General features: G+C 37.7%; 1 protein-coding gene across 2 annotated transcripts in view; it reads left to right on the forward strand.

Annotated features, from left to right (window-relative positions):
• The window catches only part of Atf6 (activating transcription factor 6), a 238,101-nt gene that overhangs the window by 168,511 nt on the left and 43,177 nt on the right, over nt 1-26,413 (forward strand). For both annotated transcript variants that reach the window (XM_046428915.2, XM_046428916.2), the window contains exon 15: nt 10,278-10,362. In XM_046428915.2, coding sequence (XP_046284871.1) covers nt 10,278-10,362 — 85 coding nt within the window. The remainder of the gene's footprint in view (nt 1-10,277; nt 10,363-26,413) is intronic.

The following is a 26,413-nucleotide window of genomic DNA, read 5'->3' on the forward strand; positions in this document are numbered from 1 at the left end:
CCTAGCATGTACGAGGCCCTAGGTTTGATCCTCAGCACCACACAAAAATAAATAAATAAATAAATAAATGGTATTAAAAAACAATAATAATAATAAAAGAAGGGCTGGGAATGTAGCTTCATGGTAGAGCACTGGCATGTACAAGGTCCTGGGTTCAATTGTCAAAACTGCAAAAGAAAGAAAGAAAATTGTGTTTAAAAACAACATTTTTTGTTGAGCAGGCAACTCAGAATTAAGTCTAAGCCTCATCTTAACTCATGACCACTGGAATCTTAGTGTGTTTATTTTTATAATAACCTAAATTGGGGGCTTACATGTTTTTTGGTTTGTTTTCTCATTCAAATTAGAGACCCTGAAACAGTATTTTAATTCTAGGAATTAAGCTATTTATACTTTTCATAGCAGGAAGATCAGCAAATTGTGTTTTTTTCCTTGGTTATGTTATCTTTTTTTTTTTTAATTTTTTATTGTTGATTGTTCAAAACATTACAAATTTCTTGACATATCATATTCCACACTTTGATTCAAGTGGGTTATGAACTCCCACCTTCACCCCATACACAGATTGCAGAATCACATCAGTTACACATCCATTGATTTACATATTGCCATACTAGTGTCTGTTGTGCTCCGCTGCCTTTCCCATCCTCCACCATCCCCCCTCCCCACCTCTCCCCTCCCCTCCCCTCCTCTCTCTCTACCCCCTCCACTGTATAACCCTGAGGGTCTCCTTCCATTTCCATGCAATTTCCCTTCTCTCTCCCTTTCCCTCCCACCTCTCATCCCTGTTAAATGTTAATCTTCTTCTCCTGCTCTTCGTCCCTACTCTGATCTTAGTTACTCTCCTTATATCAAAGAAGACATTTGACATTTGTTTTTTAGGGATTGGCTAGCTTCACTTAGCATAATCTGCTCTAATGCCATCCATTTCCCTGCAAATTCTATGATTTTGTCATTTTTTAATGCAGAGTAATACTCCATTGTGTATAAATGCCACATTTTTTTTATCCATTCGTCTATTGAAGGGCATCTAGGTTGGTTCCACAGTCTTGCTATTGTGAATTGTGCTGCTATGAACATCGATGTAGCAGTGTCCCTGTAGCATGCTCTTTTTAGGTCTTTAGGGAATAGACCGAGAAGGGGAATAGCTGGGTCAAATGGTGTTTCCATTCCCAGATTTCCAAGAAATCTCCATACTGCTTTCCAAATTGGCTGCACCAATTTGCAGTCCCACCAGCAATGTACAAGTGTACCCTTTTCCCCACATGCTCGCCAGCACTTGTTGTTGTTTGACTTCATAATGGCTGCCAATCTTGCTAGAGTGAGATGGTATCTTAGGGTGGTTTTGATTTGCATTTCTCTGACTGCTAGAGATGGTGAGCATTTTTTCATGTACTTGTTGATTGATTGTATGTCCTCCTTTGAGAAGTGTCTGTTCAGGTCCTTGGCCCATTTGTTGATTGGGTTGTTTGTTCTCTTATTGTCTAATTTTTTGAGTTCTTTGTGTACTCTGGATATTAGGGCTCTATCTGAAGTGTGAGGAATAAAGATTTGTTCCCAGGATATAGGCTCCCTATTTACCTCTCTTATTGTTTCTTTTGCTGTGAAAAAACTTTTTAGTTTGAGTAAGTCCCATTTGTTGATTCTAGTTATTAACTTTTGTGCTATGGGTGTCCTATTGAGGAATTTGGAGCCCGACCCCACAGTATGTAGATCGTAGCCAACTTTTTCTTCTATCAGACGGCGTGTCTCTGATTTGATATCAAGCTCCTTGATCCATTTTGAATTCACTTTTGTGCATGGCGAGAGAAAGGGATTCAGTTTCATTTTGTTGCATATGGATTTCCAGTTTTCCCAGCACCATTTGTTGAAGATGCTATCCTTCCTCCATTGCATGCCTTTAGCACCTTTATCAAATATAAGATAGTTGTAGTTTTGTGGATTGGTTTCTGTGTCCTCTATTCTGTACCATTGGTCCACCCGCCTGTTTTGGTACCAGTACCATGCTGTTTTTGTTACTATTGCTCTGTAGTATAGTTTGAAGTCTGGTATCGCTATACCGCCTGATTCACACTTCCTGCTTAGCATTGTTTTTGCTATTCTGGGTCTTTTATTTTTCCATATGAATTTCATGATTGCTTTCTCTATTTCTACAAGAAATGCCCTTGGGATTTTGATTGGCATTGCATTAAACCTATAGAGAACTTTTGGTAATATCGCCATTTTGATGATGTTAGTTCTGCCTATCCATGAACAGGGTATATTTTTCCATCTTCTAAGATCTTCTATTTCTCTCTTTAGGGTTCTGTAGTTTTCATTGTATAAGTCTTTCACCTCTTTTGTTAGGTTGATTCCCAGGTATTTTATTTATTTATTTTTTTTTGAGGATATTGTGAATGGAGTGGTTGTCCTCATTTCCATTTCGGAGGATTTGTCGCTGATATACAGGAATGCCTTTGATTTATGCGTGTTGATTTTATATCCTGCCACTTTGCTGAATTCATTTGTTAGCTCTAATAGTTTCTTTGTAGACCCTTTTGGGTCTGCTAGGTATAGAATCATGTCATCTGCAAATAGTGATAATTTAAGTTCTTCTTTTCCTATTTTTATGCCTTTAATTTCTTTCGTCTGTCTAATTGCTCTGGTCAGTGTTTCGAGAACTATGTTGAACAGAAGTGGAGAGAGAGGGCATCCCTGTCTTGTTCCAGATTTTAGAGGGAATGCCTTCAATTTTTCTCCATTCAGAATGATGTTAGCCTGAGGCTTAGCATAGATTGCTTTTACAATATTGAGGTATGTTCCCGTTATCCCTAGTTTTTCTAGAGTTTTGAACATAAAGGGATGCTGTACTTTGTCGAATGCTTTTTCCGCATCTATCGAGATGATCATATGGTTCTTATTTTTAAGTCTATTGATGTGGTGAATAACATTTATTGATTTCCGTATATTGAACCAGCCTTGCATCCCAAGGATGAATCCTACTTGATCATGGTGCACAATTTTTTGATATGTTTTTGTATCCGATTCGCCAGAATTTTATTGAGGATTTTTGCGTCAAGGTTCATTAGAGATATTGGTCTGTAGTTTTCTTTCTTTGAAGTGTCTTTGTCTGGTTTAGGTATCAGGGTGATGTTGGCCTCGTAGAATGAATTTGGAAGTTCTCCTTCTTTTTCTATTTCCTGAAGTAGCTTGAAAGTATTGGTATTAGTTCCTCTTTAAAGGTTTTGTAAAACTCTGCTGTATACCCATCCGGCCCTGGGCTTTTCTTAGTTGGTAGTCTTTTGATGGTTTCTTCTATTTCCTCAATTGATATTGGTCTGTTTAGGTTGTCTATATCCTCCTGACTCAATCTGGGCAGATCATATGACTTCAGAAATTTATCGATGCCTTCACTATCTTCTAATTTATTGGAGTATAAGGATTCAAAATAATTTTTGATTATCTTCTGTATTTCTGAATTGTCTATTGTGATATTGCCTTTTTCATCCCATATGCTAGTAATTTGAGTTCTCTCTCCTCTTCGCTAGCATGGCTAAGGGTCTGTCGATTTTATTTATTTTTTCAAAGAACCAACTGTTAGTTTTGTCAATTTTTTCAATTGTTTCTTTTGTTTCGATTTCATTAATTTCAGCTCTGATTTTAATTATTTCTTGCCTTCTACTTCTTTTGCTTTTGTTTTGCTCTTCTTTTTCTAGGATTTTGAGATGAAGTATGAGATCATTTATTTGTTGTTTTTTTTCTTTTTTTAAGGAATGAACTCCAAGCAATGAACTTTCCTCTTAGAACTGCTTTCAGTGTGTCCCATAGATTCCGATATGTTGTGTCTGTGTTTTCATTTATCTCTAAGAATTTTTTAATTTCCTCCTTGATGTCTTCTATAACCCATTGATCATTCAGTAACCTATTGTTCATTCTCCAAGTGATGTATGCTTTTTCCTTCCTTCTTTTATAGTTGATTTTCAGTTTCATTCCATTATGATCAGATAAGATGCATGGTATTATCTCTACTCCTTTATATTGTCTAAGAGTTGCCCTGTGACATAATATATGATCTATTTTTGAGAAGGATCCATGTGCTGCTGAGAAAAAAGTGTAACTGCTTGATGTTGGGTGGTACATTCTATATATGTCAATTAAGTCTAGGTTATTAATTGTGTTATTGAGTTCTATAGTTTCCTTATTCAACTTTTGTTTGGAAGATCTGTCCAGTGGCGAGAGAGGTGTGTTGAAGTCTCCCATGATTATTGTATGGTGGTCTATTAGACTCTTGAACTTGAGAAGAGTTTGTTTGACGAACATAGCTGCACCATTGTTTGGGGCATATATATTTATGATTGTTATGTCTTGTTGGTGTATGGTTCCCTTAAGCAGTATGTAGTGTCCCTCTTTATCCCTTTTGATTAACCTTTGCCGCAGTCTGGCTGGGCACAAATCACGAGCCACTGAAGCAGGAACAAACTTTATTTTTGAACTGCAGGAAAACACTTCACACAGCTCCCGGGGAATCCTCCTAAACGCCACACGGCTCGTCCAGGAACCCCCAGCCAGAAATTTCTCTCCCGGAAATCCCTCCTCCTGCACTTCCCCAACCAATGGGAACTCTCGGGGAATCCCCGGAAATCCCCACGAGAACTCCAAAATAGTGCAAGAACTCATAAGTTGCGGCAGGGGCGGATAGTAATGCCTCGCCTGTCAATCAATACTGTTGGCAAAATGCCAGGGGCCATACAGACTCGGCCATGGCTCTCAGCGGACTTTGGCTTGAAATCTATTTTATTTGATACGAGTATGGACACTCCTGCTTATTTCCGAAGTCCATATGAGTGATATGATTTTTCCCAACCTTTCACCTTCAGCCTATGTATGTCTTTTCCTATCAAATGCGTCTCCTGTAGGCAGCATATTGTTGGGTCTTGTTTTGTGATCCATTCTACTAGCCTGTGTCTCTTAATTGGTGAGTTTCAGCCATTAACATTTAGGGTTATTATTGAGATATGGGTTGTTCTTCCAGCCATATTTGTTTATTTATGTTACTAAACATGGTTTGTTTTCCTCTTTGATTATTTTCCCCCCTTTACTGTCCTACCTCCCACTGTTGGTTTTCATTGTTATTTTCCATTTCCTCCTCCTGTAATGTTTTGCTGAGGATGTTTTGAAGAGATGGTTTTCTAGCTGCAAATTCTTTTAACTTTTGTTTATCGTGGAAGGTTTTAATTTCATCTTCCATCCTGAAGCTTAATTTCGCTGGATCCACAATTCTTGGTTGGAACCCATTTTCTTTCAGTGTTTGAAATATGTTGTTCCAGGATCTTCTAGCTTTCAGAGTCTGTTGAAAGATCACCTGTTATCCTGATTGGCTTACCCCTAAATGTAATCTGCTTCCTTTCTCTTGTAGCTTTTAAAATTCTCTCCTTATTCTGTATGTTGGGCATCTTCATTATAATGTGTCTAGGTGTGGATCTCTTATGATTTTGCACATTCGGCGTCCTGTAGGCTTCTAGGATTTGGGATTCTGTCTCATTCTTCAAGTCTGGGAATTTTTCTCGTATTATTTCATTGAATAGATTGCTCATTCCTTTGGTTTGGAGCTCTATACCTTCCTGTATCCCAATGACTCTTAAGTTTGGTCTCTTTATGTTATCCCATATTTCTTGGATGTTCTGCTCATGGTTTCTTAACAGTCTTGCTGAGCTGTCTATGTTCTCTTCAAGTTGAAATACTTTGTCTTCATTGTCTTTTGTTCTATCTTCTAAGTGTTCTACTCTGCTTGTAGTATTCTCAATTGAGTTTTTAAGTTGGTTTATTGCTTCCTGCATTTCTAGGATTTCTGTTTGTTTGTTTTTTATAACCTCTATCTCCCTGTATAGTTGATCTTTTGCTTCCTGGATTTGTTTGTGTAATTCATTGTCGAAGTGATCTTTCATTGTCTGATTTTGCTGTCTAATGTCTTCCTTGATACTCCAGATCATCTGAAGCATGTATATCCTGAACTCTTTATCTGACGTTCCATCTGCTGCATCTGTTACCTCTTCTAAAGTTGAGTTGACCTGCATTGCTTGTGGTCCTTTCTTTCCTTGTCTTTTCATACTGCTTGCGTTTCTTTCTGCTTGTTGAAACTGTTGTGTTTTTGAAAATTTTTCCCCGTATATATTTATATTGCTCTTGTATAGTTGAAAAGTCTCCCTTGCAGGGTCGGGCGGCGGTCTGCCTACCTTGCAGGTGCGGGTGGTGGCTCTGCTCTGCCCCTCCTCCAATTGGTGTGACTTGTCTACCACACCCGCGGACCGCTGGGCCTGTTCCGGGCGCGGGTGAAGGCTCTGCTCTGCTCCTACTCCAACTGGGGTGACGTGCCTACCACCCCGGCTGGCCGCTGGGCCTGTTCCGCTGGTCGGTCGCAGGTCTGCCTACCTTTTGGGCATGGGTGGCAGCTCTGCTCTGCCCCTACTCCAATTGGGGTGTCATGCCTACCACGCCGGCAGGTCACTGGGCCTGTTCCGGTCGCGGGCGGTAGCTCTGCTCTGCCCCTACTCCAATTGGGGTGACTTGTGTACCACGCCGGCAGGCCACCGGGCCTGATCCGCCGGTCGGTTGCAGGTCTGCCTACCCTGCAGGCGCGGGTGGCGGCTCTGCTCTGCCCCCCCCCTCCAATTGGTGTGACTTGTCTACCACACCCGCGGACCGCTGGGCCTGTTCCAGGCGCAGGCGAAGGCTCTGCTCTGCTCCTACTCCAATTGGGGTGACGTGCCTACCACCCCGGCTGGCCGCTGGGCCTGTTCCACCAGTCGGTTGCAGGTCTGCCTACCTTGCAGGCGCGGGCGGCGGCTCTGCTCTGCCCCTACTCAAAATGGGGTGACTTGTCTGTCGCACCAGCAGGCCACTGGGCCTGTTCCGCTGGTCGGTCGCAGGTCTGCCCACCTTTCAGGCACGGGTGGCGGCTCTGCTCCGCCCCCACTCCAATTGGGGTCACGTGACCACCACACCAGCAGGCCACTGGCCTGATCCGGGCGCGGGCGAAGGCTCTGCTCTGCCCCTACTCCAGTTGGGGTGACGTGTGTACCACGCTGGCAGGCCGCTGGGCCTGATCTGCCGGTCTGTTGCAGGTCTGCCTACCTTGCAGGCGCGGGCGGCGGCTCTGCCCTGCCCCTCCTACCACGCCCGCGGACCACTGGGCCTGTTCTGCCGGTCGGTCGAAGGACTGCCCACCTTGCGGGCGCTGGTGGCTCCGCTCCGCCCCCACTCCAATTGGGGTCACACGACCACCATGCTGGCGAGCCACTGGGCCTGCTCCGGGCGCGGGCGGCGGCCCCGCTCCTCCCCTCTGGCTTGACGACAAAGCGAGAAAGACTCGGGTGTTTGTGACTCACCCTCCCTATCAGGAGACCAACTGTTTCTGTCGCCGCTGGTATTGATGAAGTTCTCTCCTCCGCGGCTTTCTGATGACATCAGATCTCTGCCATGTTGGTATCCCATGCGAATGGCAGCATTTCGTTCCCTTTGCCGGGTGACCAAAGCAACGGGTGAGTCCTGACCGGCCCTCACAAGCCCCGTCTCAGTTCCGTTGACAAGCCCCGTCTCAGTCCCGTTGCCACTGCCCACGAAGGCTCGGTTGGTATTTACCTCCACAGTACTCAGCAGGACCCGGACCGAGAAGCAGTTTCCGCGGGCTCCTTAGCCCTGGGCCAGAGCAGTTCCGGGAGCCGGAACTCGGCCGCTCCGTGCTCGGTGCATGCTGATAAGAGCAGGCTCCAAGAAGCTGTTTCTGCAGGCTATTTAGCACTGAGCCTGAGTAATTTGTCTGCAAGCCGCAGGTGAATGGCAGCCTGAAATTACCCGTTCTATGGATGAATGAGCTGCGATCAGTCGAAAACAGGGATGGTGACGTCAGCTCTCCAAGATGGTGGCCGCTGGCCTCCTCTGTGGTCTGACCGGTGTTGAGAACCGAATTGGACCGCTTCCTTCCCCCGTCTCAAACCCAGAATTCAGCACTGAGTACGGTGCTTGCACAGCTGGCAGAAGCCCACAGTAACTGCAGCGCTGTATCCCTGCGTCGCTATCTCCTCGTTTCCCAGCGCGCACCGCAGACTCTAGCCGCGGGGCGATTTGCCGAACAAGCAGGGTGACCCTCCGTGCGGACAAATATCTCGCGTTTGAGCCCCCATAGCTGATTCTCGTGCGATGGAAATCCTTCCTCCAGATTCCGGAGCACCCCACTTTTGCTGGAAATTCCTAACAAGATAGCCGTCCTGACTCGTCATTCTCCCGCAGAGTGACGCGGCACACGGGGGCAATGCACTCCCCTCGCCGCCATCTTCCGATGAGCCTGTATTCTTTTTTTAATTAGACCTTTATGTTTATACATAATAGTTGGATTCATCCTGACAAACTCATACATACATCATTGTTTGTATTCTTGATGACTGCCAATCTAACTGGAATAAGGTGAAATTTCAGTGTAGTTTTGATTTGTATTTCCCTAATTGCTAAAATTGTTGAACATTTTTTCACATATTTGTTGGCCATTTGTATTTTTCTTTGAGAAGTATTTGTTGAGTTAATTTGCCCATTTATTAATTGGGTTATTTGGGGTTTTGTTTGTTTGTTTGTTTGTTTGTTTTTGGTGTTAAGTTTTTTTTCTTTCTTTTTTTATATTTATATATAATAGCAGAATGCATTATAATTCTTATTACATATATAGAGCTTAATTTTTCATATCTCTGGTTGTATACATAATATACTCACACCAATTCGTGTCTTCATACATGTACTTTGGATAATAATGATCATCACATTCAACCATCATTAATTGCCCTATGCCCCCTCCCTTCCCCTCCCACCCCTCTTCCCTATCTAGTGTTCGTGTATTCCTCCCATGCTCCCACTCCCTATCCCACTATGAATCAGCTTCCTTATATCAAAGAAAACATTTGGCATTTGGTTTTTTGGAATTGGCTAACTTCACTTAGCAATATATTTCTTGGTGTTAAGGTTTTTTTTTTAGTTCTTTATATATTTTGGATATTAATCCTCTGTAAGAAGAGTAGCTAGCAAAAATTTTATCCCATTTTGTAGATTCTCTTCATATTAATCCTTTCCTTTTTGTGCAGAAGCTTTTTAATTTATACCATCCCATTTATTAATTCTTGGCATTGTTTCCTGAATTTGAGGGGTCCAGTTAAGAAAGATGTTTCCTGTGCCTGTGTGTTGGAGTGTTGACCTCATGTTGTCTTCTAGGAGTTTCGAAGTTTCTGGTCTAGTTCCTAGGTTTTTGATCTGTTTTGAGTTGAGTTCCATGCAGGGTGAGAGATAAGCATTTAGTCTCATTCTTCTACATATGAATAACCAGTTTTCCTAGGCCCAGTTGTCAAAAAGGCTATCTTTTCTCCAGTGTATGTTTTTGGCACCTCTGTCAAGGATTAGATGACTGTAAATAAATGGGTTTGTCTTTGTGTCTTCTATTTTGTTCCATTGGTCTACATGTCTGTTTTTATGCCTGTACCATGCAGTTTCTGTTACTGTAACTCTGTGGTATTTTTGAAGTTTGGCTGTGTTATAGTTAGAGCTATATAATTGTGCTAGACACATATTTATGATTCTTTAAACTCTTCTACTAAGCTATATGCTTTTTAAGGGTAAGAACTATACATCATCTTTAGCATATGCCTGTCACAAATAAATATCTAATGTCCTGGCCACTTCAAAGGGGCAAGACTAAGCAAGAAAGGTACTAGGCCCTTTCCCTGCTTTAAGCAGAACTTCTCTTTTACATATTAGTAATTTTGGATAATATTTTAGAGGAAAATTTCTCTTTTAAAATGGAGTTTGAAAATGACTGTTTAGTGGGTACACAATTTAGTATTGTGTAATATTATTTAGTCTAACCCTCATCATTTTACAGGACTGGAAAGTGAGACCCAGAAAGGAGATAAATATATATATATATTTTGTCCAGATCTTACAGCTATTCAGTGGTGGAATTAGAATTAAAACTCCCTTTCCTGACTGCTTAAATGACACTCTTTATAATATACTGAAGCATATGTATTATCAGCACCCATGAGTATTCCCCAAATTCTGCATAACCCCTGGTAATGTACATACTCAGTAAATGTGTATTGTATTAATTAATGAATGATCTTAATTACCTTTAAGCCAGGTCCAAATAAAAACTCATTTTCATGATCCCAATGAAATGTCAACTTCATAGAAAGCCTAAATTTGGCCTGTTCTAGTGCTGAGCCAGTTGTTATATATAACAAATTATTCTTTGTTAATTTTAGGATCACCTACTGTTACCAGCTACCACCCATAACAAGACCACAAGACCAAAAATGTCAATTGTATTACCAGCAATAAACATAAATGGTAAGTTGAAATTTCAGTTTATAAACAACATGAAATTCCTGTGCTTAACCAAGATTCTCTGGATTAATGGAAAGACATTTGAAGTGTTCAGTTGGGCAAGTATAACTCCATGCATTATTTTTTAAACATTTTCCCATGTTTTTCACAAAATGTTATTTTTAAATTCCATTGTTCCTATATTTTTAAAGAAAAAAATAGTTCTCTTTTATTTACAAAATTGGGAAACAGCATTTGACTGCTTTCTGTTGGGAACCTTTCTAGTCATACCTGCAGTATAAGAAGTCCTTGTTGCCAGGTGCAGTGGCTCATGTCTGTGATTTAGGAGGCTGAGGCATCAGGATCAAAAGCTTAAGGTCAGCAACTTAGTGAGACCCTGTCTCAAAAAGAAAAGGGGTAGGGCTGGAGATGTAGCTCAGAAAAGTCCCTGTTGTGTTCTGACAGTGATTTTGTAATTAAGTTTTTAGAATTCAAAACAGTTTTCTGTTTTACCTAAATGTTGACATGATTCTAGATCAAATAACAAAAGCCTATTTATGTGTAATCCGTAATATTGATGAGTTTGATATTGATAGCGTCACTATGGCATTTTGTTCTATGAGTACTGGGTATGAAACAGAATACAAATAATGCTATGATACTTTGAGGCTATTGAAAAAATGTCAAGGTGTAGTTTACTTGCTTTAATCTAGAAGGAAAATAAAACAAGAACAAAAATCATTGTCCTCCAAAGAGAAATTCCTGTAAGTAATATACAAAGTACTAAAGAACTGTGGTGAAGGAGAGATTACTTCCAGCTGGGTTCTTCATGAAGAAGAGAAATAATTTGCTTCCAGCTGTGTGTAATAAATGAGCACAGTATATTATTGACAATTTGCTCTGACACATCATATTAGGCTTATTGAAATAGAAGAGTTGGCCTTTCTCAAATCCATTTGTCCATTTATCTGGCATAATAAAACTACTAGTAAATTTTCTGTCTAGTGATTAGAATCTGATAGTCTATGAGGAAGACAGAACTAACCTGCAGTTGAATCAGCTGACATTTCTGATTAATGATCATGATTAAACCATCATATACCACTATAAAACAAACCACTGGATTTTGACAGGAGATTCTAGGTAAATTTCATAAAATTTTGTCTTTATAGAACAGATTTTTTTTGTATATTTAAGACCCTAAAGGACTATATAATTTCATGAGCTACATACAGACCGCTTAGTAGAAATATTTAGAAGGCAACCTATGGACATAAAATACAGTTTTTCTGTTAAAGCATAAAAAAGTTTTGACATTTACAGAGTCTTAAAAATATTCAGAAGAAATTTAAGGGGAAAAAAACTATGATATTAGGACAAACATCTCTTTTTCAGTAATGCCATACCTCTAAAGTTATTCATGGAATAATCATATTTTTACTTGAAGAAGGACTATATATTCCAAAATTTCTGTATCTATACTCCAAAGATTATACTTAGGAAATCTATTTATTTACATCCCATAGGTATCTGTTTCTGTGCTTGAACTATAAGAGTTAACTTTGTTCAGCTTGTGCTCAGAGAGGCTATTTTCTAAATTTCATCAAAGCAGAATTCACTTAATTTTATTCCTCTGATATTGAATTCTTATGCAAGAGAATGCCTGGTTTTGTTTTATAATAGCTGTCCATTTATATTAAGCCAAAAACAATAATATGCTGGATTCTTTTTATCTTGGCTAGGAGACTAACTTTTGAAGATGAGTTTTTCATGGATTTGGAAAATAAAGTCATTAGAGGATTATTTCCTTTTTAATCTGTTCCAGATTCTTTGTAAATAAATTTTTTAATATTTTTTCTTTTTAAGATATAGTAAACTATTAGGAAAATTGAGATTCAAATTTAAGAAAGCTTGATTGTGAACACACCAAGTTCACATCCTCAGCTTCTTCTCAGAACAGTCCCTTCACCTTTTTGCTCTAAGGATACTTCCCAAATTGGAACCTGATTTTCTTTCCCTACCTCATGTACCTCAGAGCCCATGGGGAGAAAGGTGGATCCTTGTTATCCACTATAGCCTCCAAATTATTTTTCTTTCTTTCTCCTTCAGTTCCCCTAACATCTTTCAAGTATATAATATCAGGGTTTTTTTTTTTTTAAGCCTTTTCATTGGTGTCACCTACCCGACCTTCACTGATGACTCTTCACCACTGCTTTTGACATCTCTTTGTGTAACTTGAACATCACATAACAGTTTCATCCAGTGCTCTAGCCTTCTTTGATAGTCTTTTATGCTCTGCCACCTCAACCTCCCATTCACATGGTTATAATCTAGACCTTATCATCATTATTATCACAGAAATGTGTGATCTTTGTGTCTAACAAATTCACTTAAAAAACAAAACAAAATTACTCTGATGTTGCAATACTGGAATTCTAACAGTGTTTTACTTATCTTCCTCTCCTCCTTTAAAAACAAGTGTTTTCATGGAAATGTGTTAATTATGCAGAATGCAAGCAGTTACTAGAAATGTTTTCTACACAGTTTTCTTCATGTACATCATAATTTCAATTTGTTTTTCACAATCTAGGGTTGTTGTTGTTGTTAGCTTTGCTGATAATTTTATTTCATAGTCACATTGACTTTGAGCTAAATTTCATTGGGTTTTATGACTCTCAGCTACATCGAATTACACATTTTGAATGGGTTCTTTCATATAGCAGTTTTAATGAATGAATGATGAGACAACATTGGAACAAGAAACAAAGGGTTAAACTTAGATGTGGTTTTGTCCCAGTTTAGCCATGTTCCTTAATGGAAATAATAACATGCTTTTTTTTTTTTCTGTGACAATTCTTGTTTTTGGTAGGAGGAAGAGTAGTTATTGAAAATAATAGTTAATATCAAAGCCATGAGTCATTTATGATCAACTTTAGAATACTTACAGATACACATATATTTTCCAAAACACTTGTATCGGGACCCTTTTCTGAAGCCAAACTCCCTCTGGGATCTTCTCACACATCCTACTCTTTGATGGTTACTTACTCTCTTACTTTAATATCTACATTCCAACTATTTTCTTTCCTCACAAATCTCTAGTCCTTTGACCTGACCACATTTTCTGTCTTTCACATCATTAATGTTCATGCATTCCTCATGATTTCCTAGCCTAGATTCCATGGTTTCTTACTATCAGCCCTCTTGCAGACTCCTCTTACTTCCTGCCTCCTATCTTCATAGATGCCACTTGCCCGGAAACCCCTCACCACCACCACCCTAGTTAAACCCATCTATTCTTTTTATGCCTGCTCTCAGTCAGCTAAAAATAACTGGAAAGTATCATCCAATCAGGACAAGCAGATTCACTTCAAATTCAATACTGCTATTCATTGCTACTAAATTTACTCTTCTCCTCCCTGAAGCACGATTTTCTCACCTTTTCTTCTCTAATCTCCAACATCCTTTCTTCCTCCTCCCCTCAGCTGATGAACCCACCAAAAGCTTCTTGGAGAAAATGTCATTATGCAAGAGCTATGTCATTTTTTCACTACTGCCAGCCTACCTGTATCTACACACACAAACTTTACTTTGCCTCTAATTTCACTGAAAGAAAAAAAAATCTCTCCTTTGGGGTCTAAATCCTGGCTTTTCTGCTTACCAAATATGTATTGTTAGGCAAATAAATTAACTTTTCTATATTTCAGCATCCATCTATAAAAGGAAATATTAGTAATATCTTCCTTTTAGTGTTGGTATGAGAATTAAAGTTCTTTAAATAGTACCTATTTTTTGGGTGAGCTGCTGTGGTACCACCATTGTCATTGTCATCATCATTGCCTCATGTAAAGTGACTCCTTCCTTTTTGGGCCCTAAATCTTAGCACTTCTCACAGTTTCGAGACTGCCCCTGCATTTATACCCTTTTTCTTCTAGAAGATCAATTTCTTTTTCTCTTCTGGATCATTCCCATCAACATATTAAATGTCTTAATATTACCTTAGGAGACTCCTTGACTCCACATCCTATTTCTCCACTACTCTTCATGGGAAAATTTTTGAAAGAGTTACTTGTACTCACTTCCTCCACTTCATTATTTATCTCTAATTCTCACTTCTGTTTACTCTTTATCAAGATTTTTCCCCTTCCATAGGGGAAATGAAATTGAATTGAAATTGAAATGCTCTATTAAAACAGTCATCAGTGACCAGTAAAAGGCACAGCTCCATTCTCATACTCAACTTCTCAACAATATTTGACAAAGACGCCTATTGTTTTTTTTTAGTCCCCCAAGTTCTTATCTTGAAAAATTTCAAATCTATAGAAAAGTTTAAAGATGAGTACAGTTAATATGCTGAGACACATTGCTTAGTTTTCACCAGTTGTTCACATTTTTCTACATTTGCTTTATCTCTATCTACACTCACATTTTTTAAAATCTACACTCACATTGTTTTAAACCTTGAAAGTAGCTGATCTCCTAACTCTTTATCCCTAAATATGTCTTGTACAAAAAGGACATTCTCTTACATAACTACAATAAAATGATTATAACATACATACACACACACCATATACACACACAATATATAAAGCTTTTTTATCATTCAAGAGCCAAAGATCATACATTACATTCATTTATCTCTTTCATGACATTTACATTTTAAAAAACTGGACTTATTGAGGAATGGTGTATTTATAATAAAACCTACCAGTTTTGTGTGTATCATTTAGTGAGTTTTGGCAAATGTAAATCATTGTAAAATCACCACTTCAGTCACAATATAAATATTTTTATTACTTCGAAAAGTCCCCTCATTCCCCTTTCCAGTCAGTTCCCTCTTGTATATATTTTTTTTACATTCCCTTCTTTACTGAAGCACTTCCAATTTTTTTAGGCTTTCATGATACCATGGTTTGTCTAGTTGCCCTCATATTTCTCCTCAGTCAGCTTAGCCAGTTTCTCCTCCTCAGAGAGAACAGGAATTTTATTTGTTATGTTTGCCCCTTATCACCATATCCTCAGCATCTAGAACAGTGTCTGGCATAGGTCACATTGCAAGATCTCGAGGAGCTGTAATCTGTGTTAACTCCTGTAATACTCACCTGCCAGCTAAGTATTGTCTTCATTTTATAGCAGAGATATTAAGCCTCAAGCCATGTACACAGCCAGTACATAGCAGAACCAGAACTTAAATACATCCTGTAAAATGTCGTCTGATTAGATATTATGTTGTTGTTTTAGTATTAAAGATGGAAATGCAAGTTTTGAAAATATTTGGAACCCTAAAATTTCAGGTAGATATTTATACCACTTTATCCCTTTGACATATTTATTATATGCACTCATTAGGAGCAGTATAATACAATATAATACAGTGTTTGGAATTTGACAAACATGTGCTTGTTGAATGAAAGACTAAGTTAAGTAAGGTAAATTTTATTTAATCATTACTTTGAGGTCATTTGAAAGATTTAATTTTTTGTGCTTAGTAATATTTGGCAAGCACAGTTATATCATTTAGAAATGTAAAATAATTAAAATGTGTACTATGCCACTTTTATAACACATTAATTGATATTTAAAGTTCACAAGAAAGAATGAATTGAAATTATTAACTTTATTTTTAACAACTGTTCTACAAACATGTTAAAAGCTTGACCCACGGGAAATTTTAATCCTATAGAACCCTTCAAGATCCAGAGATAGATTTCTTTGAATTGTGAGACAAATAAATTTGATAAGCTATATAATTTATTAATTATAATCTGAAGATATAAGGTACCTATATATTGAAAGAGCAGAGACTTGTGAGGCTATTCCTAACAGCAGAATTTTTCATCTGAGCAATATAAGGGTTTAAGAAAGTTGAATAAAATATATTTTATGTCTTTTCTGAATCTAGAAGTTACATATACCTTGGAAATAATAATGAATTATTGGTGATCCCTTTTTCTCTCTTAATAGAACCTGTAGAATTTTAGAGAGGATGGAAAAAGGCAAAAAGTAGAGACACAAAGTCAAAATTTATAGAGCACCTGGTTTATGTAGTACACTGGATGGCAGTATATTTGGGAAGAGTAATTTGATTTTCCAGTTTCAGCAAAGTAAATTACATTTCCAGGTCAATGTTTGGTCTTAAACTCAGTGTATGATGATTGTACTTTGTAATTTTGAACTGTGGAAAAAAGTTTTAGAATTCGCAAAAGGGAGTAGGAAATGGGCATAAAATTAATGACATTTAGATATTACCAGTCGCATCACTCTGTGATCTGTCAGGTTTTTTTTTTTTGTCTCAAAAAACAATTTTTTTAAAATTTTTTATTGTTGGCTGTTCAAAACATTACGTAGTTCTTGATATATCATATTTCACACTTTGATTCAAGTGGGTTATGAGCTCCCATTTTTACCCCATGTACAGATTGCAGAATCACATCAGTTACACATCCATTGATTTACATATTGCCATACTAGTGTCTGTTGTGTTCTGCTGCCTTTCCTATCCTCTACTATCCCCCCTCCCCTCCCCTCCCCTCCCCTCTTCTCTCTCTGCCCCCTCTACTGACATTCATTTGTCCCCCTTGTATTATTTTTCCCTTTCCCCTCACTTCCTCTTGTATGTACTTTTGTATAACTCTGAGGGTCTCCTTCTGTCAGTTTTATTTTTGTAATATTTTTGCTCTTCATTTTTATTAATTATTTAAATGTCTTTCTTTTGCAAGAGAGTTGAAAACAGGTTAATGAAACTGCAAAGAAAGAAAGCCTTTCTTTGGTAAAGTATTCATGCTAAAGATTATTGAAATAAAATGCTATGTATATTTTTAAAAGGATTTTAAAACATGATTGCTTGCTTAGCCAGAGAAATGGATGATGAATTAAAAGCTGTTACTGTTTTTTTAAAAAAAGGATCTGGAAGTTCTGCTTCTAGTACTTTAAATCAACATTTCCTGCTTTTAGATTATTTCCATTTTGCTGTGGTAAAACTGCTCCTTTTCCATCTTTCACTCTTGATAAATAACTGACCAAGAAACAACACAGAAGAAACTTTTGGGTTTATTTATTTCCACATTTTTTATTGGTGCATTATAGTTGTACATAATGATGGGATTTGTTGTTACATATTTGTATGCACATACAATATAACAATATAATTTGGCCAGTATCATTTCCCAGAACTTTTCCCCCTTGATTTTAATTTTTTAATGGTAGCTACTTTGTATACATTTTCATCAGGGAATGAACCTGATATCAGCAGATATATTTCATCATTTGACTATGTGTGTTTTTGATTTGCTTTTACTCTTCTCCTTCCCTCTGTATGCCATGTAACAGTTAGTGTGGTATGTGAATAATAAAAATGAACAATCCTGTTACCCTTGTTCTAACATGTTATTATTAACAGTCCTAGCAGATGAACAAATAAGTACCAGACTAAACTGTAATTATACTTAATCTCAAAGTAGTTTCCATATAAGGAAGATCTAGGAGATTCTACTAGCAATGGTATGCAAATGCCAGTGCCAGTGCAGCACATGAAACACATTTTAAGTTGGAAAGCCCAGAATAGCGGGGCAGGAAAGAAACCAACTGAATAAATGTGTTGGTTTTAATAATAAGAGAATGTTGATACAACTGCTTTTTATGATTACAGTTTTGTAGAAGTGGCTATCCCAAAGCAAATGTATTTGGGAACTGTCCTATTTGTTCTGCCCAATAGGCTAGTTGCCTAGCAGACTAAGATTGGTATCCTTTTACTCATATAAGTTTATTTCTATTTAGAGACCTGCAGTTTTTCTTTTTTTTCTTAAAAAATTTTAGCCTTTCATTTTTCATTCCATTTCATAGTTACATCCAAAAAGACTGAGTGAATTGAGTCTTCTCTTTTAACCATGCTCTAACTTTTAAATACATAATCATAATTGTCTGGGCTGGGGATGTGGCTCAAGTGGTAGCGTGCTCGCCTGGCATGCGTGAGGCACCTGGTTCAATTCTCAGCACCGCATAAAAATAAAGATATTGTGTCCACCTAAAACTAAAAAATAAAATATTAAAAAAATAATAATCATAATTTTCAGACTTTTGACTCATTACTAAAACCAGTAGTAAATCTAGTCTGTTGACACATACCAGTAATCTCAGTAACTCAAGAGGCCGAGGCAAAAGTATCACCAGCCTCAGCAACTTAGTGAGACCCTTTCTCAAAATAGAAAATAAAAAGGACTGTGTATATACACAATGTAATATTATCCAACCATAAAGAAGAATGACTTTATGACATTTATGGGTAAAATGGAAGGATCTAGAGACTATCATGTAAAGTAAAATAAGCCAATCCCCAAAAAAGGGTTGAATGGACTCTGATACCTGGATGCTAACACTACAAGGAGTGGGGGTGGGGAGAGAATAGAAATTCAGTGGATTAGACAAAGGGGAATGAAGGGAAGGGAGGGGAGATAGGAACAGGAAAGACAGTGGAATGAATCTGACACCACAGTGAATCTCAACATCGTGTACATCCACACGACTGGGATCCTAATTAGAATAAGGTATATTCTATGTTTATATATTATGTCAAAATAGACTCTACTGTCATATATAACCAAAAACAACAAATAAAAAATGTAAATGTATTAAACTTCCTAATTCAATAGGTGTGGGGGGCACAAAAGACTAGATATATTTCAGTGGTGTATCGTTCCCCAATACTGAAAATAATATAAGATAAAATAGTAGTAAAATTCCCACACTGAGAATTTCCACTGAGGAAAGGAGAAAAATCACACTATGCACCTGAAAAAAGTTTATTTTTATTCTCAAAATACAGACATATATTTATTTATTAATGATTACTACAAACAAGATAATCAGAATTAACATTTCTACTATACAAATTCTGGTAAGTAATACCTTTGTAAGGACCTAAGTTTATATTTTGAGCTCTTGGACTGACTTCCCTGTTTTCTACTGACAAGATCATCATAGAGTCTAATTCAAATTATCTTTAGAATTTGGGTATAATTTGGTTTAAATACTCAGAACTTTTTGAAGATCACCTACCACCCCACCCCATTGATGCTAAGATACCAGATGGACCTGGACCAACAGAGATTATTTAGATAAGTTCTAAATCGAACACACTATACCAATTAATTTTTTCTAAGAAAAATCAGTTAGTACCTGGTACTATAAATTCCCCAAACCTACAATATATAATGAAAATTTATAAGGATATGGTAGATAATAGAATTTTAATGACTAACATCAGTTGGTAGTGATAAAAAGTTGAAATAAAGATAAAGGTTGGAGTGGACCAACTGTAAAGCAATCTTCAAATCCGAGTATAAGATAAGAAGAGTGAAGGGCATTTAATATATTGAAAAGCCCACAGCAAAGAACCACAATGAACCAATCCAGTTGCAACAATCCAGTTGTTGATTTAAGAACTTAAGAGTACTAAGGACAAGATTGCTGAAATTCTCTTGGCTTTTCTCAGACAATCTGAAAATGACTCCTACAAATCAAGTCATCAAATTTTGTGTTCCAGGTAGGTAAAAGGAGGAAAGTTAGTGTCTATCAGGAAAACAAACATTTTTCAGAAATTTTATAACAAAGTTCTTTCCTATATCTCATTGAGGATAAACTGTGTCAAATGTTTAAGCTTCGCTTCAGGGTAGGCTCAGAAATGTAATATTTTTACTAAGCACACTAAGAACTGAAAAAAGTTCTGTAGTGCTTTTGGTAAGAAAATAATGGATTTTGGGTGGACAAATTAGCGGCTGCTGCTTGCTGTAGCACTCCATGATGAACTGAATAGGGGTTGGGCAAAATGTCTGGGAGGAAACAGTAAAGAGAGGATTAGTGTTGCAAAAGGAAGAGAAGTAAATGTTTATTGCATTGCATGGGATGTAGTCAGATAATTTGGGTCACTAATGAATGAAGAAAGTGACTATAAGCTATAAAACATAAAAATAACACAATGAAGATTCTGTTAAGAGACTGTTAAGCTGGGTACAATGGTGTTGTAATCCCAGCTACTCAGGAGACCGAGGCAGGAGAATACCAAGTTTGAGGCTATCCTGGTCAACTTAGTGAGACTCTGTCTCAAAATAAAAAATAAAAAGAACTGGGAAATAGCTTAGTAGTAAAGCACACCTGGGTTCAAGCCCCAGTACTGAAGAGAAAGAGAGAGACTATTAATCATTAAAATGTACTAGGAATAAATGAACTAGAATAAATTTGGGGAAGATGAACTAGGAGACATTGCAGTAATTTGGGGATGAGGATCTTAAAGTGTGGAATGGACAGAAAGGAAAAAAGTTTTAAAAGAAATTTTGAGAGAATTTCTTGGAATTTTACTTGGAAGCTGATGGTATATGAAGGAGAAAGAATGAAAAGTTGATCCCATGACTTCAATATCAAGAAACTAGTACTGCCATCAAATAAATGGGTAAAATTGGAAGGACTGGTGTTAGATTTAAGTATCTTGAATTTGAGATAGCATTGGGGAAATTTTAATGTGACTCTTGTGAAAGAATACCACTAAGTAATTCTTTTTTTAAAAAATAGTTTTAGGTGGACACAATATCTTTGTTTTATTTTTATGTGGTGCTGAGGATCAAACCCAGTACCTCGTGCATACTAGGCAAGCATTCTACCACTGAACCACATGACCCCAGCCCCACTAAGTCATTGAATGACAGATTCTGTTTTTTCTTAGATATTACCAGCACCCCCTCCCCCCCGTAGACTAGTGTTCCCTTCTGTCCCTTGTATTGTTGTCTTGGATTCCTTCTTATTCATTACCTCAGTACTTTTGCAAGACACAAAGTTTAAGGAGATGGGGGTGGGCAGCAAGAAATAAGGAGTGGGGACCTGAAGGAAAAAGGAAGAAAGCTGAACTCCATTTCTTTGCTTATTTTCCCTGGGCTTGCTTTCTTTCTTTTTTTTTTTTTTTTTCTTTTCTTTCTCTTCTCTTCTTTTCTTCCTCCCTCCCTCCCTCCCTCTCTCCCCCCTTCATTATTAGTAAGATTAACCTCTCTACATTGTTGTAGTGTCCTAACAGGTCTGCCTAATTTATTTTTATATCTTAATCTCTATAATTCAGCCTGCATATTGCTACCAAATTTAATCGGTGGGCACAGCAGCGTATGTCTGTAATCCCAGCTGTTCAGAAGACCAAGGCAGGAGGGCAGCAAATTCGAGGTCAGCCTTGGCAACTTATCAATACCCTGTCTCAAAATAAAGTTAATTAATTAATTAAAAGAAAAGCTGGCCAGGCACGGTGGTGCATGCCTGTAATCCCAGTGGCTCAGGAAGCTAAAACAAGAGGATCACAAGTTCAAAGCCAGCCTCAGCAATGGCAAAGCGCTTAGCACCTCAGTGAGACCCTGGAGATATGGCTCAGTGGTTGAGTGCCCCCAAGTTCAATCCCCAGTACCAAAGAAAAAAAAAACTGCCCTTACATACTGCTCTTATTATGTCATTCTCAAGAAAGTCAAAGGTTGAATGTTTTTTTTTTTTCTCAAATATAGAAACTAGAGAGAAGTAAGGAATTAAAAAGGAGAAATCTCAAAAAAGTAAATGGGGGAACAGTAGAGAAGGGAATCAAAGGGGGAATAGAGGGAAGAGGAGGAAACTGTGGAGTGAAATTGATCAAATTATGCTAAATCCACACAAGAATCTATAACAGTGAATCCCACTTTTATGTATAAGCATAATGCACCAATTAAAAAGATAAATAAAGGAAGATCAGAGTAGAAGAAGGGAATCCAGAGGGGGTGGGGAGGGGAATGAAATGGAGCAAATTATGTTACATGCATATATAAATATATCACAATGAATCTCACTGTTATATATAATTATAATGCACTAATTAAAAAAAAAGAACCAGCAATAGATCTTCAGTATTCATGAGATGAAATCCAAATACCTTGATCTTGCATCAAGATATCTTCTCAACTCAGACTGCTCTACCCACTGTCTCTTAAAATCTGTATTCATTAGTTCATTCAAAAATACTTAATTCACTGGGAGTCTATGCTGATCACTGAGGATATCAGCATTGAATAAGATGTACACATTTCCTACCTCATGGAGCTTTTAAGTAAAAAAGGAAGAAGAAAACAAGCCGTAACAACCCAAACACAATTACAGCTTGTGATAATTTGGAGGAAAGACCAAAGCCTTGATGAAATATAATGTGAAATCAAGGTGCCTTGATAAAATATAATGGCAGGAGTGAGGAATAGAAAGGCCCCTTTTGATTGGATGAGGAGGAGATAACAGTTAAACCAAGACCTGAAGGATGAGAAGAAGAAATGAGAAGAGCCAACAGGTAGGAGATTCCAAGCAGAAGGAGCAACCAGAAAGCAGAGGGCCTGAGGCAGGAAAGAACGTGTTATTTTTAGAAATTATCAGAATATTGGGGAGACCAGAGTAGAAGTGGGTTAGGAAGAGAGGATAGTGATACAAGAAATGGTTGAGGAGATGAGCAGGGGCCAGATCACAGGGAGTTGTAGGTCATGGTGAGGAGTTTAAATTTTTTAGTATAATAAGGAGATGCTAAAGAGTCCAAGGTACGGAAGCAAGGTGATCTGATTTATATTTAAAGAGATCACTCTGGCTGCCTTTGCACATTCAGTGTACGTATCCTAGATTGTCTGACCTCTTTCCTCTATACCGTATTTCCCTTGAAGATCCAGCTGAAATCCTATCACCTCTATACAATTTTTTCTCACTTCTTTGGGCCACTAGATTTGAATAGGTAGTTTAGTAATCTTTCTTCTGCTACACAACTATAGTCACCTCTCATTATCTTAAACTACCTGAAGATAATCACTTTAAGTGTGTTATATTGTTCACATTTATCACTGTCTCCTTCTCACCATCCCATACCTAAAAATGCTGTGTAGGACTACGGATATAGCTCAGTGGTGGAGTGCTTGCCTAGCATGTGCTAGGCCCTGGGTTTAATTCTCAGTACTGGAGGAAAAGCAAGGTTACATTACTTAATTTTCACTAAAATTTTTACCATTTTATTATTCAAATGAAATAGCTATCCTGTGAAATCACATCAGTGTTTGTAGCAGCTCAATTCACAATAGCTAAGCTGTGGAACCAACCTAGGTGCCATTCAACAGATGAATGGATAAAGAAAATGTGGTACATATATAAAAGGCTGAATGATCTCTCTCATAAGTGCATGCTGACACACAATAAGGGGAAGGGAGGGAAGAATAAAAGTTCATTGGATCAGACAAAGGGAAATGTAGGCAAGGTAGGGGAGATGGGAATAGGACAGACAGAGGAATTAATCAGACATAACTCCTATGTTCGTGTATGAATACATATTAGTGTAACTCCACATCATGTACAACCACAAAAATGGGAAATTATATTTCATGTATATATGATATGTCCAAATGCATTCTACTGTCATGTTTAACTAAAAAAGAACAAATTTTAAAAAGGATTAAAAAGACTTACAAAAAAAAAAAGGAATAGTCATCCTGTAGCTGTATCTTGCCTCTCTCATTTCCTCTGTCTTCCTTTCATTTGTTGAAGTCATCAGTGTATCTTTTTGGGGGGTATCAGGGATTGAACCCATGGGCACTTACCTCTGAGCCACATCCCCAGCCCCCCCCCTTTTTAAACATGTTTTATTTAGAGAGAGGGTCTCACTAAGTTGCTGAGGCTGGCTTTGAACTTGTGATACTTCTGCCTCATTCTCCAGAGCTGCTGTGATTACAGGTGTGCACCACTGCACCCAGCCCAGTGTATCCATTTTTAACTCTTGTCACACCATTAGGTTTTCCCCAATTCACATAGTCTTTTCTGAATTCTTTTCTATGAAGTAAACTTGAAAATAGTGTGTGTGTGTGTGTGTGTGTGTGTGTGTGTGTGTGTGTGTGAGTGAAAGCAGGGTTAACGATAGAGTTGCCTTTATATACTTGGAATATTATCACTTTGCTGGGAATGGTTGCTGCTTTGATGGTTTATTGATAGCTGCATAGGTAATGTTTTCTGTGAAAGTTTCTTTTTGTATTTGTTTTACTAATTAATTATCTAATCTATAGGAACCTTCTTAAGACCTCAGAGATTTAGATGACAGCAGCTTGCATTGTGCCTTCTAAGATATTAGTACTTCCTTGACCAACTGTACCTAACTGACCTTCAGTGTCTCTTTTGCTTTCAGTGAGATCATTTTCACTCTTTCTCCCTAGTGGAAAAAAAAAAAAATCTGTTTCTACTCAAACAGATGGTTTAGCTTTCACAAATAAAAACTAGAGATTGGCATCTATTTAAGCCAACAAAGTTGGTTTGCATCTCCTACTAACTTGAAAATCTGAATTATTTTTTTCTTTTATATGTATTAACTTTTTGGATTGGACTTTTCTTTGTACTGGAAAAGTACAAAGAACCTTGTACTTTGTCAGAATATTGAAACCATCTCACATAGTCTCAAATTTCTGTTTTCCAGAAGAATTGCTTAAAAATCATAGATTCAACTCCTCTGTGTATTCTCTTTTGCTGTGTTACCAACTACAAACACTAAGGACCTATTTTAGTCATCTCTTTCAGTGCTTCAACTAAAAGACCCAACCAGAACAACTGTAAAAGAGGAAAGGTTTATTTGAGAGCTCACGGTTTCAGAGGTCTCAATCCATAAACAGCAGACTCCATTCTCTGGGACTCATGGCAGAAGAGTGTGGCAAAGGGAAGCAGCTCAAGTGTTGATCAGGAAGCAAAGAGAGAGAAAGACTGACTCTACTTTCCAGATACAAAATATATATCCCATAACCACTCTCTCAATGAGCCACTTCCTCCAGCTACACTCTACCTGCCTCCAGTTACCATTCAGTTAATCCATCAGGGATTCATTCACTAATTAAAGTTATAACCCAGTCATTTCTCCTCCAAACTTTCCTGCATTGTCTCATACCCGAGCTTTTCAGGGACACCATATCTAAACCATAATAGGACCATAACTTTCTGTAAAGTGTTTCATATTCTTTCAGCACTTGCATGATTTCTTTGTTATTTAAGACATCTGCAATCTGGGGACAGGGTGATGGGCCAAGCATCATTTCACAGATGTCAAATATATTATAACTTTTGTTCATATTAGGAAGTATGCTGCCTTTTGAATTTTTACAATAAAGGTTAGAGAGTCCTAAGAAATATTTCTCTTTGGTTTTTTTAAAATATATAATATTGAAATTGAACATATAGATTATTGATTAGATATTCATGAGAGAGAACTTTGATATGATATGAGAGCCTGGGGTAAGTGAGGGATTCAACCAAATGTCCAAAAAGATATTTTCCTCTATATTCATTATAGACTTTGCAGAAACAAATGCATGCCTTAAAGATAAGATTTAGATTAAGTAACTGGACAAATGTGAAATGTAAAATCATTACTTGGAAAGGAGTTGATTAGGAAGACCATATAAGCGGTTTCTTAGAAGATATCTAAAGCCCATCATTCTGAATCTATGACATAGGACAGAACCTTATGGGAAATGTGATCTACTTGGCATCATTTCAGTATAGATTAAGACAAAAAAGATTCATTAATATTCATATATCCAAACCATAAAATATTAGGATTGAAAAGGCTTTAGTATAAAGTCATCCCTTCCAGGTTTTTTTTTTTTTTCTTCAGTGCTAGGGATTGAACCCAAGGCCTCACACATGCCCAGCAAGGGCTCTGCCACTGAGCCACATCCCTAGACCCTGCTTCCAGGGTTTGGATTCCCTTCTGCAACATTTTGCTCAGTGGCCAACCAGATTAGATATAATCACCTCCAAGGATAAGAGACTGCCAGCTTTAAATAGCTCTGGCAAATTGTAAATTGTTCCTTTTCGGTCTTCCTTACTATACTCATAGACCCATAGGATTATATATGAATATAATTTTTCTTCCACGTGACATTGAATACCTTTTAAGTCTTCACATACTAAGATCTTCCAGTTTGGGGAAGTTATTTTTCTTGTGATTTGGTTTCATGGTGATTTGGTTCTGATCATTCTCTTCTGAATGGGTTCTGCTTTTTCACATTTCTTAAGAGAA

Source organism: Marmota monax, unplaced genomic scaffold (genome assembly GCF_021218885.2).
Source record: "Marmota monax isolate L192 unplaced genomic scaffold, Marmota_monax_Labrador192_F-V1.1 WCK01_AAM20220418_F8-fsc00145, whole genome shotgun sequence".
Taxonomy (NCBI): domain Eukaryota; kingdom Metazoa; phylum Chordata; class Mammalia; order Rodentia; family Sciuridae; genus Marmota; species Marmota monax.